The 21,001-nt window shown below is 40.5% G+C and overlaps 1 protein-coding gene across 1 annotated transcript in view; it reads right to left on the minus strand.

The window, feature by feature from the left end:
- Positions 1–21,001, minus strand: part of hip1rb (huntingtin interacting protein 1 related b) — a 113,834-nt gene that overhangs the window by 38,024 nt on the left and 54,809 nt on the right. Inside the window, exons 6-8 of the mRNA XM_052032134.1 lie at positions 20,622–20,698; positions 15,558–15,619; positions 6,678–6,818 (exon numbers count right to left, since the gene is read on the minus strand). Of these exons, the coding sequence (XP_051888094.1) occupies positions 6,678–6,818; positions 15,558–15,619; positions 20,622–20,698 (280 nt within the window). The remainder of the gene's footprint in view (positions 1–6,677; positions 6,819–15,557; positions 15,620–20,621; positions 20,699–21,001) is intronic.

A 21,001-nucleotide genomic window follows, 5' to 3' on the forward strand; every position in this document is an offset into this window, starting at 1 on the left:
TAAATTCAAATGCACAGTATAATGAATGATTTACTGATTTATTCTCTTCCAAAATGCATATAAACATGTCCTATAAGTTAACATTAAACAATAGAGCTGAAGGTGATTCTAGTCGCTGCACCAGATATTGCCAGTAAGCAAAGGCTGCACATAGGCCCACACAAAGCATATCAATCTCAGTCTGAATATGAAAAACTGATTAAACTCTAAGTTCCCATGAGTTAGAACCTAAATAAGAGTTTAAAAGAAGTTTTTTTTAAATGGTCTTTTGTATTGATTTTTAGAATTAACATTTTAATCAAACCTTTTCCTTTTACAGCCATATTGGAAAAGCAAAATTGATAAATAATGACAAATGATTCCACATGAAATAATAGTCTCCTTATATTCAATGAATACCTGTGTGCTCCATTATTTTATTTCATATTTCTGACAAATGCAATTCCCACATTTCTTGATATGATAACAACCTACATTGCGCATTCTTGGTGACAACAACCTAGAAATGCATCTGTGCAACACCCAAAGAAACAGGCATGTGTTATTTTGCACGTGTATGGTAAAGTTAATCCTAGTTGTTAATGCAGCAAAGACCTTTTGGTGGAAATGTTTCTTGTACCCTACTGCTGTTTTCCCAGTGCTCAGCTAGGAACAGACATCAGCCATAGTGATCAGAGAAATGGCTTCATGTTCATCAGGTGGAAAATGAGCCAAAAATCTAGGTTCTCAATGCCTTTGTAGAAGATCTCCTCCATGAGAACATCCTTAAAGCACCTTCTGTGTATCATGACAGAGCTCTAATCAGCGTCTGTTTGGGAGTCTGGTGTCAGGCATGTGGAGGAGGTGGCCTGCTCATTGGAGCTGGCTGAGTGTAATTACATCCTCAAGTATGGAGATATTGCCCTGGGAGAAGATACTGACATCAAGTCACATAACCTGCCTATGTACTTGGACAATTTTACAGCAACGGCATTAATGGTACCCACCTGTGCTTTGGATGTGCTTGCTGCAGGTAGTCCTGCTCTCCAAAACATACAGAAAAACAGGGACGGTGGTGAATTTCAACATTTAAGTCTGTTTCACTGAAATGTAGCTCTCAATACAGTAAAATGAATGGAGCATGTCATGGGTAAGCTGTTGAAGTTATCTGATTGATAGGTTGATAGAGAAAGAGCGAGAGCGAGCGAGCACGCAAGAGAGAGACACACACACACACACACACAAAGACAGAGAGAGGGAAAGACTGAAAACTTTCATATTTTTTCATTCATGCTCTAAGTGCCGTCTTTAACCTATTAATCAGGTAACTTCCTCAACAACTTATTCCCCCAAGCCAACCCTGGCCTCAACCTATCAGGGATATTCCCTTTGTCCTATTCATCTCTCCCATACCTTCTATGCTCCTTAAAAACTAACTTGTTTCCTAACTTTCACAGTTCCAATGAAGGGTCTTCGACCTAAAATGTTAACTGTTCCTCTCCCCTCAGATGCTGCTCAACCCACTGAGTTTAAAGTACACTGTTTACACGTCCATGTTATTAGCTCCATTTCATTCTGTGACTCTTCTCACACTTAAAACAACACGTGAACTGTAACAGAACGTTGTCAAACCTTGCAATTTGATACTGAAGCTGTTGGTCTAAAATTTTGAAACATGAAAATATTAAAAATGAATTTGCACAAACCACCAATGAAGAAAAACAGTGACATCCTTGCTGTCATAGATTCACTCTAGGTCTCTCATACCTGCTGGGTTATAGTTCTGTAGGGACCGAAAACCTCAGCTAAATGAAGGGGACACAGCCTAGTGTGACCTTGTCACAGATGGAAACTCTCAAGAGATAATTAAAACCAGCCCTATTTTTTTCTTGGATCAATAGTTAAGGAAACAGGAGAGAGGCATGGTGGTGTAGCGGTTAGTGTAATGCTTTACAGCACCAGCGACCCGGGTTCAAATCCGGCCACTGTCTGTAAGGAGTTTGTATGTTCTCCCCATGTCTGCGTGGGTTTCCTCTGGGTACTCCGGTTTCCTCCCACATTCCAAAGACATACAGGTTAGGAGGTTGTGGGCATGCTATACTGGCGCCGGAAGCATGGCGACACTTGTGGGCTGCCCCCAGAACACTACGCAAAAAGATGTATTTCACTGTGTGTTTCGATATACAGTACATGTGACTAATAAAGATATCTTATCTTATCTGACTTTTGTCGACCACGTGAACTACTTGGTAACCTGTTGTAACACTAGTAGTCATGGCAATCTCTACAGCCTGGCAATGCTCGACCGAAATTGACTGTACCTACTGTGTTCTTGGAGAAACACTTTTGGGAGTGAAGGAGGAAATGCAGGGAGAGGTTGAGGCAGGGACAATGTGGACTGTGGGGAGGAGGCGGCGAGAAGTTGAGCTGGTAGACAGAGGACAGGGAAAATAAGGTAAAACCAGGTTTGTGCTGATGAATGCATTTGTCACAGAAGAATAGGTTCTCTGCCACACATCACACGAGTGTGTCACAACATAACACTGAGACATCATGAACTGGCCAAACCTGATTTTCCAGACAGCTCCCTACTCACTTTTCAATGAAAGGTCAAGACAACAAAAGAGACTGCAGGTGCTGGAATCTGGAACAAAATAATCAGGGTGTTGGAGAGGGTGGGATGGAGTCTGGCAGGTGATGTGGAATCAGATGGGGAGGGGTTCTCCTCCCACACACTCACCTGTCCATCTAGGTTTCTTCCCCCTCTATTCGCCTTTCCCATCCCCTCACCCCATTAAGTTCTATCTGCCCATTATCCCCTCTGCATCTAGTTCCTACCAGCCTGTTTCCTCCTCCGCCACCCCCCAGTACTGCTATTTGTTGGCAATCTTCACTCTTCCCTCAGTCCTGATGCAGGGTCTGGATCCGAAAAATCAACCTACACCTTTTGCCTCCCCAGGCCCAACCAGCATGGGCAGCGTGCACCAATTAACTGATGTTCTTTTGGCTGAGAGCAAACAATCACTTTGGGAAATTCATTTAACATGAAGTAGATCAAATCAGTTCTTCACACATTGTCTAAGTTTGGCCCATCCCACACTGATTCCAGAGAATATAACTGAGCCAACAGTTATAGCTATTCCTTGTGGTACTCAGTCACAGCAAGTAGAATACATGACCTCTTTTGCTATTACTACAGCTGCTTCGGAAAATAATGCTGTTACAAAAACAAGTTCTTCCAGTGGCACCCAAGGCCTGTTGGAGGAAAGCCAGCGCCATTTTGTTCATTGCATTATTTTGTTCTGATTGCATCACTGCCAACTTTTTTTTGTGTAAACTCATTTTTTCTGCCATCAGTTATTGCCCATCACTAATTGAGCTTCAGAGCGTGGTGGTAAGCTGCCTTCTTGATGTAGATACTCACACAGTATTGTTGGGTAGAGAGCTCCAGGACTTACTCAGTGATGATGAAGGGAGGGTGAAATATATCCAAATAGGATGGTAAACAACTTAGAGAGGAATCTACAGGTAATGGTGTTCCTTATGCCAGCTGTCCACATCCTCCGCAGTGGTAGAGGTACTGTTAGTGTCCCCTAGCTAGTAATCAAGAGGAGGTTTCCTTGCCTATGTTTGACCTGATGCCATAAGACTTTGAGGTTTGGAGTTAATGCTGAGCACTCCTAGGAATATTCTCTCCCACCTACACACCACTGTACCACCAAGGCTGATGGGTCTGTCCTGCCAGTGAGTTTATCTTGGAGAAATATGGTATGTTCTGTGCAAGGATTCTCTGATCTGTGATTGCAACAATGTCAGGCTGTTGCACACCCAGTCTGTGGCACACCTTGACAAATTTAGATATCAGTCCCCAGATCGTTCAAGGCCAAATGAGGTGAGAACAACTTTGCCATGTCCACTCTTGATGCCTAGTTTGATGATGGGTGCCCCAAAAGGTTTAAGTCTAATGCTGCTGTAAATTTGCTTGCTCGACTGTTTCAGAGGCCATTTAGGAGTCAGCCACTCTGCTGTGTCTAGATTCATAAGAAGGCCAGAGCCAGCAGAACAGCAGATTTCCTTTCCAAAGGAGATTTGTGAACTAGATAGGTCTTTAATGACAACCTGGTAGCTTCATGAACACCACTGCTGAGACCAACAGCTTTTTTTAAATTCCAGATTAATCAATAGAATTTAAATTCCACAACTGCCACAATGGGATTTAAGATCATGTCTCTAGGTTGTCAGAGGACTATCAGGTCATTCACCATGCCACCACCCATACCTAGGCTGTATTGTCCAACAAGCATTTCAGCTAATTGTGCACTTTATACAAATGTCATTGCTAAAGTCACAGTGAAAGAAAAATTCACCTTTGTCAATTGCACGAAATTCCTGCCAGTTGTATTCTCTGTCCACCTAATCAAAGGGAATGGACGTAGGAGAGACTAAAACTGACAGACAATACTCTCATACATGCAGCAAGAGGTGAATCCCCCCCCCCCCACACAGTCACAAATGTTGTGCAACAACTTGTACATCCACAATTGCATCGTTTGCATTCACGCAATATAATTAAAGAGTCAAGAGCAACAGAAATTTTGATGTGCAACATAAATACACTTTTTGTTTTAGACTGGTGTAGATTAATATCTGCTAGCTAGATGCAAACAAGCAAACTATTAAATTACTGCTTGCCTGACGGCAGAATTTACAAGCTATTTCTTTTGTGTTTACAAGTTTGACAGCAGGATTAGGGAGCTGAGTGTAATAGCACAAGTCTAATTATGTAAGGACACAGACCTCTGATTCCTCTTAATGTACGTCAGTATGCTTACACAGGTTGCTCCCTGAAGCCCATCCTTAGCATTTACACTGATGAGTGTTCTAATGCAAACAATGAGAAACAGCACCATTGCCTTGGCTTCTCCCTTTACTATGTAGGTATCTAATTTACTATGAAACCAAAACATTGACAAAATTCTGTCAGAAAAAATATCAGACTTAAAAAGACATTATATTCTAATATTGCACCATGACACACCAACTTGATGAATAGTAAGGAACATACTCTCCATGTCAAATGCATTTCTCTGCACATTCTCCCCATTCTCCTACCTTCACTTCCCCAAGTTTACCCCATACCTACCAAACTGATTGCAAGGGGTCACCATGACTACCAGGAAAATTCTTCTTCGAACTCCAATCAGAACCAAACCACACTGACCTCATGAGAATCCTTGAAGACGTACTTATTTTCTAGGTGTAGATGCATCACTGCTTGTCAATCTCCATCTCGGGAATATACCAGCCCCTTTCCACATGAACAGCACTAAGATTTGCCATGTGCCATCAACTTATTCCAGAAGTCAACAATGCTGCTTGAAAAGCATTCTTGCATTGAACCTACTTTCTATATGAATACTCAACATCTCCCTAACCTGTGCAGTCCATCCACTTGGATGGAGTATACCCTGGGAACTCTCCTGTGAATGCTGGTCTTCTTTTACCCAACCTAAACAACTAATCAATGCAAGAGCAGCTTAATAGAGCTCAACTTGGTTAGAGAACTTGATGTAGCTTGTGCTGTGATCTGTTCTGTTTACTATGCTAGTTCCAAACACTTACTCTGTTATACAAGCTGTCAAACTAATGACATGTTTGCTGCAAATTTAACATGTAAATTAAGGTTGTGGGAATGTTTTCTCTCAACGTATTGTGCTATGCAATTTCGTTAGGCTTATTTGCAACACAATGTTAATTATTCATCTATCTTCAACAAACAAATTTCAACTATCAAGGACTGTGTAGCACCTTCAATGTAGGAAAAGCATTTCAGTGCACTTTGTAAAGGTGCAAGGAAAATAATGTTGAGACGAGGGGATGTTAAGGGGAAAGCAAACTACGGGCATCTTTAGGAGAGGTTAGAAAGTCCATTCCAGGTCTGATGAAATCCCAAAGTTGTGTGGTTCATCTGGAGATGGTGGGAATGTAAGCGATGGCAAGCTGCAGGAACCAGTATGGCCAGACAAGTGTCCCTCATTGTTTGACCAGAGAGGTCTGCAATACATCCTTTACTGATGACCGTGGAAGCAACAGTTGGATGCGAGTATGAAGCGAAAGGCCAATAAGGAAAAACTGTGGTGAAAAGAGGCTGGAGGTTGCCAATGTTCTCCTGGCCATATCTATCACTTCTTAGTTTGGTCATTAAAACAGCTTTGAAAGTGGGATGAGTGGCCATTTTAAAATTATTTGACTTGTTAGCAAAATTCCTATCTTAGGCCTAAGAGATAATGCTCCCAGTACTTGCTCCAAGATTTCCTAAGGTCTAACTATAATACCGTTACATCTGATTTCAGCTTCTCCCTCTCAAACTCCGGGGTCTGGGAATGAAATGCTCTACCTTAAATCCCTTGGTTTGGTAAAGGAACAGTAATATGGTTTGTTCAAAGCCATCCGAAAAACACAGGAATTCTGAGCATCACTTCTGCACGGAGAAAAAATAATCACACGAGACGCCACACTGCTAAAGAGAAATACTCCAGGGGGATTATTAATGGTGTCAGCAACACTTAATTGAGATCTCTATTCAGCAACAATTAAATGGGTTAAACCCAATTAATATTATCAGCAATTTATTCATTTTGGCAGTTTCTGGTTTCATCAGGCATTTAAAAAGTGTTGCAGCTTTGCTGGATACTTACATGAATGGAGTTTGAACATTAGCTTTACAGTGTAGTGATACAGGTGGCTGCAGTCTTGGATGACCTGAATGAGAGGAGCCAGTCGGCACTGACCAGATGGTGTCTGTGATACTGCGTAAGAAGTATCCAGTGACCTGAATACTAAAAATAAGACAAGTATAGAACAACAATGTTAAAATGAGTGCTTTGCAATTATCTGGTTATTGCATTGCCTTACAGGGGTTACAGGATGTCAGAGAACAGGTTGATCTATACCACAGTAATTTTAAAAGAGCTATTAAATCAGAGAGTAAAATGAGAAACTAAAGGTTGTAAACAAACCTGCAAAGTCCCAGGTGGAGCTTAATTCATATTCTTGCACTAGCAATTCCTAGTTTAAGTGACTTGCTTCCATTTAACCTTTCCTGGTTAGGTTTCCATGTAAAAATTATATGTTGTTGCAAGGTATAGGAATGACCATCATGCAGTTGGTATTGCAAGTCAGTCAGTTCAACCAGTAACAAACAAATTGTTGCCTTCATTCTGGGTATCACATGCCACAGATATGCTCAGGGCAAATTAAGCAGAATTCTAATTATAACTCACACCACTAATTTCACCACCAATTGCATAGAGTTTAAAATTTTTTCCAATTGTTTTCATTCCACGATTCCTTCAATTTCAAACAGCTCAAAAGGTTACAAGCAGGAAGATTAAAAATCCTCGATGAACTAGCAATTCAAACTGGCAACTGACTTTTAAAACACAGGAGAGGAATTCCTGAAGCCCCTGTATCCAGTCCACAGGATGTGCTGCTCAACCTTGCACTGTTAAATAGCCTGTTAATGCCCTCTGTTGGTCTCAAATGAGCAAGGAGATCAGCTAATGCCAACACCTGAAGAACTAGAGAGAAAGAAAAGCATATTTCAAACCTACAAACCTTCCCCTTCCAAGACTTTCTCAAGCTCAGTAAAGATTTTGAATTCATTCCACTATTTATTTACAAATACATCAACTTCTCGGACTCGTAAATTACTCTTGTAAATGAATTAAAGCTCCTTACAATCTCAATGTTGTTTTTATTGGTCCTAGCTGGTTACATTTCCTCAACTGAGCCCATAGAGTTAAACAGCAAAGTTTTATGCAAATTGGTTTAGCAACAGGATTTATCCCGTACCCTCACTGAAGATAGCCTTGGTCTAAAATCTGTTACAGATTGGACTCCGATAAATAGAACATTAGAAGATTAAAGCTCATGGGATTAATACAAATTTGGCACCTGTGCTGCATCATTTTTGCAACTTTATACATTTTTTTCTTTTAAAGACACCTTCCCTCCTGGTCAAGAGTATTTTCCTACAAACAGTTCCTGAAATCTAGTTCCACATTAGGTCAAATAAAATGCCAATGGATAAGTAGTCCAAACAAGGGCACATTTCTAACACATCTATTTATACAAGATATTCTAAAATAAATTGACAGCCTTCATTGTTTAGAGGGAACAGCTGAGCTAACAAATGGTTCCACTGTAAACATTAATTAATTAAACTGGAGATTAACCCAAATGGATTAATCTTAACCACTGATAATTTCAGGGACACCGGAGGTCTGGCTTGTCCATCAATAATGAAAATACAGAACCACTTGTACTGCTGTTCAGATCATCCTCCTGTTTTTATATGTTGCTTCATATGGAAAGTGGAATGGTGAGGGAGGGCTGGGAGGTGGGGGAGGGGTTGAAGGTGGAGGGATAACAATTACAGCAAACATCTCCACAAGTACACAGTTGAGTCGCAATGACAATTGCTTAAAAAAAAATCTTTTCAGTGCATTTTCCAGATTACATCTATGCAATACATGTGATGTATAACAAATTTCTTTCAGGTTGTCTAAGCACCATGCCACTGCGACCAAACCCTGACATTTTGATGTTACATAATGGTGGCTACTCCGTTGTCAATCATCACTCCACCCCCCACCTCATCACCTTATTTCTTTCCCCTCCTCCACCACTCCATCCCCACTGGGTCCCCTCCCCCTACTATTTCTATCTGCCCTCCCCACCTCCCTTATTTGGTTCCGTGCTCCACCTTCCTCTCCTTTCAGATTCCATCATCTGCGGCCCTTTGTTGCCTCCACCACCTATCTCCTCCCAGCCTCTGTCGCTATTTCCACTCTTCCCTGCTTTATCCGCCCATCACCCCTCAACCTGGATCCGCCTATCGCTTGCCAGCTCTTGTTCCATCCCTTCCCTTCACCTCTGTACATGGGCTATCTCCCCACTATCTTTCCGTCCCGATGAAGAGTCTCAACCATGTTGACTGTCCATTTCCCTCCACAGGTGCTGCCTCACCCGCTGAGTTCCTGCAGCAGTTTGCTTTTTTGTTCCAGATTCCAGCATCTGCAGTCTCTTGCATCTCTATTGTCAATTTGCCAGATTCTCCAAACTAGCAAGACCGGATTAGGCCCTACAGAAGCACCCAAGTTTTCACTTTTTGTGCACCATTCAATTCAAAAATATGTTGCACTGTTACTTGCTGGAAGTGTTAAACTTAATAATGGGTTCAATTAGGCTTTTGGGGGACACCTGAGTAAGCACCCGTGTTCCTCCTGAACCAGAGAGTAGAATATTAAGAAAGAACGAGGAACGACAGGGAAGGAGGGTGAATTCTCATCAAAAATCAGGCACAGAGGTGAGCAAATACAAGATTGCAGGGAGGTGGAAGGGGGGGGGTGGGGGGGGTGGGAAAGGTGGAACAACCCCCTACCCCTTGTCATTTTTAAAGTCAAGGTGCAATTTACCACCTCAATGAGTCCCAGAGATGAAACTGTTCAGTTTCTGAGCTACAGATGTTGATTTTTTTGCACACACAATTGCAATGTTGTTAAATAGACACATAAATCATCAGTTACCAGCATTCTGCGGCAAGTTAATTGTTAATCAAGGTGAAAATCCAGCAAAATGGCTTAGGGTAAATAAAGAGTTGCTTGTGCAAGAAACCAATGTGTATTTAAGTCCCTTGTATACAAATAAAGACATTTGTCATCAAGAACAAAATGAACAATACACCAATGAGAAGCAAATAAAACTGAATACCCCGGAAATCTGAAATTAAAACAGAAAATGTTGAAAAAGCAGCAGTTTCAGTTTTTTTAAAATGGCAATATTCCATTCTGTGCTGCACCCATTTCACGTTAAAACAAATTTTGAAAATCCAAGAGCTGTTTTCACATCTAGATTGGGTTCAGTATTAGCAACAGAACTAAATGAGAATTACAAATCTGACATCCTTTTGCCTTTCTACTTCTTCCCTGGCCTCAAAAATCACAAATGTCCACATTCTGATGTCTGATGTTACAGCAGGTTTCCAGCCATAAGGCAGAAAACAGAAAATGACTGTGTTTACATTGATACGAGCTTATATTATACACTCATTGCTGAATTGACATGAAATTCTTTCCCACTCTCTAATTCTCCAAATAGAGACCCACTTGGAACTGGACAAACACCAAGCCCAAACTAGTTCTTTCCACAATGGATCCGAAGTGTAGAAACTGCTGTAACACAGGCCAGAGAAACCATGAAAGCAATTATCTGTGGCAGAGCAACAGCTGAAGGCTGTCAATTCATTTCCATTTATGGATGGCTTTAGTCCAGGAATTCAGCAGCAAAACATAAAAGTTAAATATTAGTTATATAAATAGAGGTCATAAGTAGGATTTGATTTGACAGCTGCACCAGAAACATTCAAATTACACCAAAGGGATTCGCTTTACGGAGTCCCACTAGACTGCAGTATTTTAAGTGAAAGCTTACATTCCCATGTTATTGGCATCTTGCGCAAGGATACCACCTCCCTAATAATCTCTGTAATTCAGTGTTACATCAACTAAATGAAGTGGGGAGAAATCTCCATCCAAAATGGTGCTTTAAAATGAAAGAGAATTTTTTTTAAAATTAGCTTTCACTTCCTATTCCATCCACAAATTTCACCTAGAAATCAAGTTTATTTGCACACTGATGATCTTTCCTATCTGTTCACCAGTTGGGACAAAGTCTACTGTGACAATAAAATGAATTCAATAGCTAAAATTGGGAACTGGCAGACAAGGTTGCATAAGGCAGATCAATTTTCTTACAAATGATTATTACTGGAATGAACAAACATTATTATAAAAACTTATCCCAGCACTATCAAGAATCTGCACAAAAATTATTTTGAAGCAATTTGGCAAAAAGGACATGCAATTCAAGGAAGAGGAAACTCTCATCTTTTGTCCAGTTGTCCCATCAATAGACAAGTACTTGTTGCAGTAGGACACAGTGTACACATAAAACAAAAATGGTAGAGCACAGAACTTGCACTGTGTGTTGAATGCCCAACATACATTAAGAAACAAGTTGTGCATGTTTATAATGAATAGTACTGCCATGTCAGGCTGTAAAGGATGATGGAGGAAATCAGCCAGGTTTTGCCCTCCTCCTTGGGAAGCGTGCCCTTATGGATACATGTTGAACACAGAATCAAAGCCAGATAATCATCAACCTGTTAGCTAAATGGCTTGTTGACATTCAGACTGCCCGGTAAGTCATCTGATAAAGTACACAAAACTGAGTGGGGTATCCAAAGGCTGAGATCATTTGTCAAATCAACAAATTCCAGAAGTCTACTGCTATCAATGCCATTGGGTGATACCTTAAAGCTTTTATTACTTGGGCAACTGCTGTACTGACAGAACATTTAGGGAGGAGGAAGAAATGAAAAAATCAAAATGAAGCTTTAGATGAAAAAAGGAACCCCTTACATTTCATTCCACAGTATTTCAAACTGTAGATAAACTTACATTGATCTTTGCTGACTGTCCATTCACCCTACAATACAACACTAAGCATAACACACACCCAGACGATGAACTGTTCTGATAATGACTTTCCATGGAGTCTTTAATGTCAAATTCAATAAATATGTTTCAGAAATCTAAGGCACTTTCTGAAAGTGATATTTTTTCTTTCAAAATTGTCATCTTCAACTGCAACTATTAAAAATACACTTAGGAATAACAGAATAAATATAGGCTGCTAGAATTAGACATCAGGAGTCTTTAAAGGTATTTGGGTAATGAGGACATGTTTAGAATCAAAATGTCTGTGGGATTAGAATACTGCAGAAGATTAAAACATTAATTTCACAGTACAGAAAGTAGGTCCGTTAAAAGTCTGGAATTCTTGGAAAGTAGAAGTGAACACATGGGTAGAGGTGGGATTAATTTATGATTAAGAACATTGAGAAGCATTGAGTTCAGTCATGGCACAGACACGGGGCCAAACCCAAGATTACTCAACAACATCAATTTTAAAGCAGAGAAACAATTCAAAATGTATCACAGAAGCAAAAATCAAATGCAGACTCTGAATTAGAGATGATATTAGGAAGGTTGAGCAAAAGCCTAGGCAAAAAGGCATTTTATTTTAAAAAGCGAGAAAGGAAAAAAAGAGCTGAGATGAAGGAAGGAAAGTGCCAGAGGACCAGAAAATTTATTGGGGTGTGTGGGTGTTCAGTGGGTTTTAAGAGTAAACTTAACCACTGGGCCTGTAAGTTAATTACAATCTGACCTTGAGAGAATTTTCAATCTCCTTTTGAAACAAGCCCACATGATTTTTAACATTTCACCCAGCCACCCATCCTACGCAAAAGAAATCCAGAATTATGAAATAACCATTAAAAATGAGTCACATCCATTTGAAAACAAACTTAGTTTAACCTCAAAGCGTGTGGTAATGCAGAATAGGTGACATCACGTTAACCATTGACATGCTGTTCAATAACACACCCAATATTCTGGCAGCTTGCAGTCCGTGGAATTAATATCAGCCATTGTGTGCAACCAGATGTTAAATATACTCTGTTTTACCAAAATTAATTTCTACCCATTTATCTTAATGGTGCCTAAATGATACCCGATTATGGGAATGATACTGTCACAAGGTACTATCTTGCATGCAAGTGAAAGTCCAGTCAAATCTCTAGTCAGGAGCGAGAGTTTCAAAGATTATTATTTTCCACATACATTTATGAAAACAAGCCAGATCTGTATTTTGCTTGCCGAGTTACAAAGTGGTTTCCCAATTTTCACAATTTCTGTCTGTGACTATGAGTCAGATACACGTTTCCATGTGAATGAGAGCTAGAATTGAGACACGGGCTGTGAATGCAAGGCAGATTCACATCCCCACATTTTGAGGCAAATTTTGAGGTTGTTACCAAGACATAAAACTGATGTTGAAGATTGTCAGGTTGGTAACATAGTCCCAAGGAATAAATATAAAGCAGGTTCTATAGAAATAGTTGAACAACAGTATCAGGTGGTCACTTAGCTGGGGTTATACTATAGGCCTCCCAAAAGTCCATGGGAATTAGAGGAACAGATAAGTAAGCAAAACACGGAAAGGTGCAAGAGCAATAGTACTGGGGGTTTTAACTTTCCCCCAACATCGAATGGGATTGCTTTAGTGCAAGGAGCTTAGATTAGGAGGAATTTGTTAAGTGTGTCCAAGAGAGCTTAAGACAATATGTAGATTGTCTAGATACAGGATAGTACTCAACCTTTTCTTAGGGTATGAAACTGGGCAAGTGGTGGAAGTGGTCAGTGGGGGAACACTTTGGGAGCAGTGACCATAATTCTGTAAGTTTCAAGGTTGTTATAAAAGGGATAAGGTTGGTCCTCAAGTTAAAGGTCCTATAGAGGGGCAAGTCTGATTTCAATAGCATAAGAGGATGGTGAAAATAGATTGGGAGCACATGCTTGTGGGTAAAGTGGGAGTCAAGTGACAAGTGGGAGTCTTTTAAAAGTGTAAGAGTTCAAGGCCAGTATGTTCCAGTAAGGATGAAAGGCAATGATGGCATAATTAAAGAATTTTGGATGACAAAGGATATTGAAGGTTTGATCATGTAAAAAAAATGACAGGTATAGGCAACTGGAATTGAGCGAGTCTCTTGAAGAATAAAGAGGATGTAGGAGAGAATTGAAAAAAAGAATTAGGAGACAAAATGGGCCATACAATATCCTTGGCAAATAAGATTAATGAGAATCCTAAATAAATTAAGATTGGGAGCAAGGGAGTAGCCACGGAAAGAGTAGGTCCCATTAGAGAGCAAAAGGGTAATCTATGTGCAAAGCCAGGGGATGTGGGTGCAGTCCTAAATGAATATTTATGACCTATATTCACCAGGGAGAAATATGTGGAAGATACCAAGTTCAGGGAGGTGTATGTGGACATTCTAGAAGCACGTCAGTATTAAGAAAGGGTAGGTGTTAGATGTTATGGAAAGCGAGAGAGGAGACAGCTGGGGCCCTGATGGAGATTTCTGCATCAGCTTTAGCCACTGGTGAGATACCAGAAGACGGCTAATGCTGTTCCTTTATTTAAGACGGGCAGCAGGGATAAGCCAGGTAACTACAGGCTGGTGAGCCTGTCAGTGGTAGGGAAATTATTGGAGAAAATTTTAAGGAGACAGGATTTATGTACATTTGGAAAGATGGGGGCTGATCAGGGATAGTCAGCCTGGTTTTGCATGAGGAGAATCCTGCCTCACTAATTTGATTGAGTTTTTTTTTTGAGGGGGGGTAACTAAGAATGATGAAAGCAGGGCAGTAGACGTTGACTATATGGACTTCAGTATGGCATTTGATAAGGTCCCACATGGTAGACTGATCCAGAAGGTTAAGGGACAGGGGATCAAAGGCGAGCTGGCTAATTTATCCAAAATTGGCTTGGTGATGGGAGGCAAAGGGTAGTAGAATGTTGCTTTTCTCATTGGAAGTCTACGACCAGTGGTGTACTGCAGGAATCGCTGCTGGGACCTTTGATGTTTGTGATACATTAACAACTTGGATGTGAACAGAGGAGGAAAGATTAAGTTTGCAGATGACATGAAAATTGGAGGGATAGCGAGGAAGGATGTCCAAGGCTATAGCAGGATTTAGATCAGATGGAAAGTTGGGCAGACGGTCGACAGATGGAACTTAATCCTGACAAAGGCGAGGTGATGCATTTTGGGAAGTCAGGTAGGGATAGGACAAGGAATGTTGATGAACGGGGGATGTTGAGGTTCAAGTCCATAATTCCCTGAAAGTGGCAACACAGGGAGATAGGTGGTGACAAAAGCTCATGGATGCTTGCCTTCATAGGTCAGGGATAACATATAATAGCTTGGATGTTACGTTGCACAAAACACTGGTTAGCCTACATTTGGAGTATTGTGTGCAGTTCTGGTCACCACACTTTCAGAAGGATGTGGTTACACTGGAGGGAAGGTAGAGGAGAGTCACTAGGATGTCGCCTGGATTGGAGGAGTTTAGTTATGGGGAAAGATTGTATAGGTTGAGCTTGGATTTCTGTGGAGCGAAGGGGGCTGAGGGGTGACCTGATAGAGGTATATAAAATTATGAGAGGAAGAGACAGGGTATATAGTCAGTTTCTTTTTCCAGTGGTAAGGGTATTAAAAATAAGAGGACACAAGTTCAAGATGAGAGGAAGAAGTTTTAAAGGGGATTTGGGGTGAAAGATTTTGCTTGTTTTTACACAGAAGGTAGTTGAGATTTGGAACTCACTGCCAGAGGAGGTGGTGGAATCCGATACAATCACTATGTTTAAAAAACATTACGGCAGGTACTAGAATAGGCAAGGAATAGAAGGATACAGACCTAATGGGGCAAATGGGATTTGTGTAGATAGGCAGAAAGGTCAGGCCGGACACAGTGGGCTGAAAGGCCCTTTATTGAGCTGTCGAAACCTCTAACACTATGACTTTAAAAGCTCTCTCATCAGCCTATCTAGACACCAATTAACGATCCAGGCAAATTATGTAATAAAAATGTGTCCAACTGAAAAATTCTTACCAGATTCAGCGACTTTCAGTTCACAGTCCATATAGTCAAACATTTCTACCGTGAGCTGGAAGCTGCAATAAAAAAAAGTTTACTCCAACACTGAATCTTTAAATAAAGCAAATTCAAACATTTAGCAACCCTTTCCTCTCATCCAATTATTATTAACCAGTCTTTCAAATGGATTAACTGCAACAGACACATGATGGTGTATGGTACAACCTATCCACCAACACCCACCCTCCACCTTCTCAATTGCCCCTTTGTGGTTTATCAAAGTAAAATCGATAACTTGAAGAGAAACCAACACCCTCTGAAATGTAATGGTCAGCATCAATAACTGAAGTCATGCAGGAATCATAATCATTTGACACTGCCTGACACAGACAGCCAAGTACACCACTGCTCCTTCATACATGATGGGAAACAGACACAGCCTGTGCACACCAGTCTGAAAAAAGTCATCGCCATGCACATAAACAATTACTTACAACAAAAAAAACTTTGTTTCTCCTACAATGCTGTTGTTAAAACCAAATGTATTCGTCAAACTTTCAGTTGAGAGATGACCAGTACAGAGACAAGATGTTAACAATCTCTAATTATAGCAAGCTGTGTAGTTTGTAAATTCAAGATACAGGATCACTTTTCTGTTGCCTTCCACTCAACAGCAGTTTCAAAGTTCCACATGTTCATGCATACATGATGCCAGGAGAGCAAGGAACCATGCTTGTTTCCACCATTTTGTGAAACCAACACAAGTACTGTATTGTTCCCCCAACACCCGTTGTCAATGTAAAGGCACCTTAGTTTCAGAAGATTGAGCAGCACATTTTTTTTTTGAAGGTAACGTTGCACAAAATAGAGAACTAATTATCCAGTTACCCATTAAGAACAGGTTGTGGTAAATAGCCATAGTGAGCAATAATGACTAATAGCAGTAATACTGTGCTATTTTACCACCAATATAAATTTTAAAAATCAATATTAATATTTACAAATTTAATGCCAATTTTACCAAATTATGCTAGTGCATTAGTATGCAGAGAACTGCAGTACTTGTGGAAAAATCTATCAAAAGGTTTGCTTACAACGTCAAAATCAGCCTGTGAAGAACAGAGTTTTAAAAGAGCCCTTTGATCTACATTCCTTCATGCTACACTCCTTCAATTACAGTTCAATTAGGAGACCAGCATTTAGGGCTTTAACACAAAAGAGAATAAAAATCAGAGTTTCCAATTCCAATGGATCTCTGAAGGCCATATTCTTCATATCGGTGCTAATTACTACAGAATACCACACCTTGCTGTAGCAAGATTCCTATAACATGAAATAATCTTTATTGCCTACAATTATAAAATTTGAATTTAGCTGTGATTGTCCTGAACTCAAAGCATGGTTATGATGTAAAAGTAAATATTATTACATAAAACAGACAATGTTAGTGGGATAATTTGTCACTGAGAAAATGGCATCCAGTTATGTGTTTTGTAAACTCACCTCCAAAAAGAGAATAAGGCTCTACAAAAAGTACAAAGGATAATGGAAGATCAATCACAGAACACAAATTCTTGTGGGAATATTTTCCAGTTCCAGTGGTTGTGAAAAAAACTTTTCCTAATTTTAAGCATGCACTGACTTTTTCTACTTGGTGTAAAGCCCAGCAGCAAGTCCAGCTTTTTACACAGAGAAGAAATAAGCACCTATTTTCACCCTTCTACATCCACCTGTTATCCAAATCACCTCATTGCACTGTATAAGGTGGATCAATGCTGCACTTGAATGGAGTAAAGTATTTGAAAGTAGCAGTGCAAAGAGATGCACATTTACCTCCAGGTACTTCACTGTGAAAACAGTACCTTTAGAAACCATGCACAAACTATGACCATGCACCGTCCACACAAGAGGCTGATTAATAAGATGAGAGGTCATGGATTAACAGGTAGGATAACAGAATGGGTGGAGCATTGGCTGGTTGGCAGAAAGCAAAGGGTGGGAATAAAAGGATCCTGTTCTGGTTGGCTACCGGTTACTAGTGGTGTTCTGCAGGTGGTGTTGGGGCCGCTTCTTTTTACCCTGTACATTAACGATTTGGATGATGGAGTAAATGGTTTTGTGGCTAAGTTTGCAGATGACACCAAGATAGGTGGAGGAGTAGAGAGTATTGAGAAGACAGGAAGGTTGCAGAGAGACCTAGATAGTTTAGGAGAATGGGCAAGGAAATGGCAGATGAAATTCAATGTTGAGAAATGTGCCGTTGTACACTTTGGAAACAGAAATAAATGGACAGATTATTATCTAGAAGGGAATAAAATTCAAAGTACAGAAGTACAAAGGGACCTGGGGGTACTCGTGCAGGATACCCTAAAGGTTAACCGCCAGGTCAGATCAGTGGTAAGGAAAGCGAATGCTATGTTGGCATTCATTTCAAGAGGCATAGTGTATAAAAGTAAGGAAGTGTTGATGAGGCTCTACAGGGCACTAGTGAGGCCTCATTTGGAATACTGTGTACAGTTTTGGGTCCCATATCTTAGGAAGGATGTGCTGATGTTGGAGAGGGTTCAGAGGAGATTTAAGAGGATGATTCCCGGAATGAAAGGGCTTACATATGATGAATGTTTGTCAGCTCTCGGACTGTACTCACTGGAGTACAGAAGAATGAGAGGGGACCTCATAGAAATGTTTAAAACGTTGAAAGGACTGGACAGAGTAGATGTGGCCAAGCTGTTTCCCTTGGTGGGTGAGTCCAGGACCAGAGGGCACAATCTTAGAATTAGAGGGTACAGGTTTAAAATAGAGATAAGGAGAAATTTCTTTAGCCAGAGGGTAGTGAATTTATGGAATTCCTTGCCACGTACAGCACTGGAGGCCAGATCACTGGAGGCGTTTAAGGAGGAGATAGATATCTAATTAATCAAGGTATCAAGGGATATGGGGATAAGGCCGGAAATTGGGGTTAGAATAGTTTTTTTTTGCTCATGGAGCAGACTCTGCCCCACCCCATTTCTTTTTTCTTTTTCCCCTTTTCTTTGGAGCAGACTCGATGGGCCAAATGGCCTACTTCTGCTTCCTTGTCTTGTGATCTTGTGACCATTGCAGAGACATTAAACAGAAGCTGGTCTGTTCAAATGGGAATTTATGGTGCTGCCATTCAGCCAAGATATCATCACTGCGTCTCTTCTCTGTTCTCATGGTTCAGGTTTTTATCAATGAGCCCATGGCACTACTTTAAAAGAACCATAATGTTCTATACATGTCCAAGGTTAGCAGATATTTATGTATTTAGAATAGAAGCTGCAATTTGAAGAATACTGGCCTCTTCTGCTAAAATGAATCTGGTTTATGGACCTACCCGACATACTTAACATAGTGTTGTCCCAATATTTCTTTCCAAAGAAAAATCATGAATTTTTGACTTTGCTAAACAGTTAGACAGGCTTGGATACCATACAAAACAGAAGAGCATTAAGCTAGAATGGAAGAGTCACTCCAGGCAGCTCTTCCACATTCCCCAGTGATTATTTATACAACAACACTGTAGATGACCAGGAAAGCCTATTTGTCCCTCTTGTTCAGATGTTCCATGGGACATAAAAATCCTTCAGGCAGAACAGTCAGATCTGTATATACGTAAATAGTTTGCTTTTAAGAATAATGAGCACACGATTTCAAGGTCGAGATTTATAAATCATAAATCACCCGAGATGTGTGCACAGTTCAAGACATTATTGAAATTACTTAGAGATTTCAACCACTTAATTCAATTTAAGAATTAGTAAAACAAATTAACTAGATTGAGGTTAAAAATATAACAGCTCAGTCAAAGTGTAAATTAATAAAAGTACTCATTCCATCTGGGCCAAATATACATGGTTGAGGAGAAACACATGTTCTTTCTTTGACTCTCTTCAGTCCTTAGGAATTCTCTGATATTGGAATTTGTTTGCGTTTCCTAGGGGACCAAGTTCCCTCTGAAGACTTCTTTCAAAATTCATTTTTCAGGACGTGGACAGTGCAAGCAAGCCCAGTATTTATTGCCCATCCCTTACTGCCCTGGAGCAGGTAGTGGGTTATTGTCACCTTGAACCACTTTCCTCCTTCTGGTGAAGGTAGACCAACTATGCTATTGGGTAGGTAGCTCTTAGGCCCAGTGGTGATGAAGTAATTGCAATATTTTTCAACGTCACGTTGGTGTGCAAGTTGTAAGAAGTTGTAATTGCTGAGTGGTGTTCCCATGTGTCTGCCACCCTTGTGCTTCTTGTTGGTAGATGCTGGCAGACATTTTGGTGTCAGTCTCAGGGTTTGCTGTACCTTGGTGAGTAACTGCAGTGCATTTGGTAGATGTTGCATGATTCAGTCATGCTGTGCTGCTAGTGGAGAGAATGAGTGAGTATTCTAGGTGGTGGATGGAATACCTCTCCTGGATGTTGTGAAGGTTAAGTGCTTGAGCAGCACTCATCCATTCCAGTGGAGAGTATTCCATCATGACGATGAGCTGTGCATTATAGAAAGTGGAAAAGCATTGGTGTGCTAGGAGGCGAGACACTCAGGACAGGATACCCAACAAGATACATCCCTGAAGCTAACATATTTACATGACCTTCCAAGTGCAGTTTCCAGTCAACTGGGATCCCCAGGATATTGATGACAATACCACTGATGTCAAGACTAGATGGTTAATCTGTCTCTTGTTGGAAATGAGCATTGCCTGGCACTTCTGTGGTACAAATGGTATTTGCAACTTTTCAGTGCGTGGCAGAATGTTGTCTAGACCTTGCAGTATGCAGGCATGAACTACTTTGAGGAATTGTGAATGGATTTGAATATTGTGCAATCAGAAAACTTCTGTCTTTGTGAAGGAAGGCCACTGATGAAGCAGCTGAAGATAATAGGGCCTAGGACACTGCCCTGAGGAGCTCTTAGAGCAATGCCCTGAACCTGGAATGACTGACCAACAATCACAACCATCCTCCGAAGGTTTAATTCCAACTATTACCACCACAAATACCTTCAGATCAATTCAAAGCATCATGTCCAAAAGGTATGCAACCATGGCCTGGTGTTGATCAGACTTACATATTGTTTACATCCGTGCCAGAAGCTTTATCCAGTGCTTCATCAGTCACTTCCAGATTTGGTGGGAACTCAGAATGCTGTGCAAAACAATAACAGCAAAGTGATCAGTAAGTGACCATATGTAGGAGTTGATGCACATTCCATTGAACCTCTTTCTCACCTAGTCATTTAACATTCTTAAAACAATATCTTTCTCATCATGAATTAAATTTAAAAATAACTGCAGAGAAATATGCTGTATACTTGAAAGCAATTACAGCCACCATGATGTACAAAGGGATTTGGATGTCCTCGTACATTAGTCACTGAAAAGAGCAAAGAGCAGGTGCAGCAAGCAGTTAAGAAAGAAAAGAGAACTTTGGCCTTCATTTCAAGAGGTT

Source organism: Pristis pectinata, chromosome 17, assembly GCF_009764475.1.
Source record: "Pristis pectinata isolate sPriPec2 chromosome 17, sPriPec2.1.pri, whole genome shotgun sequence".
Lineage (NCBI taxonomy): Eukaryota > Metazoa > Chordata > Chondrichthyes > Rhinopristiformes > Pristidae > Pristis > Pristis pectinata.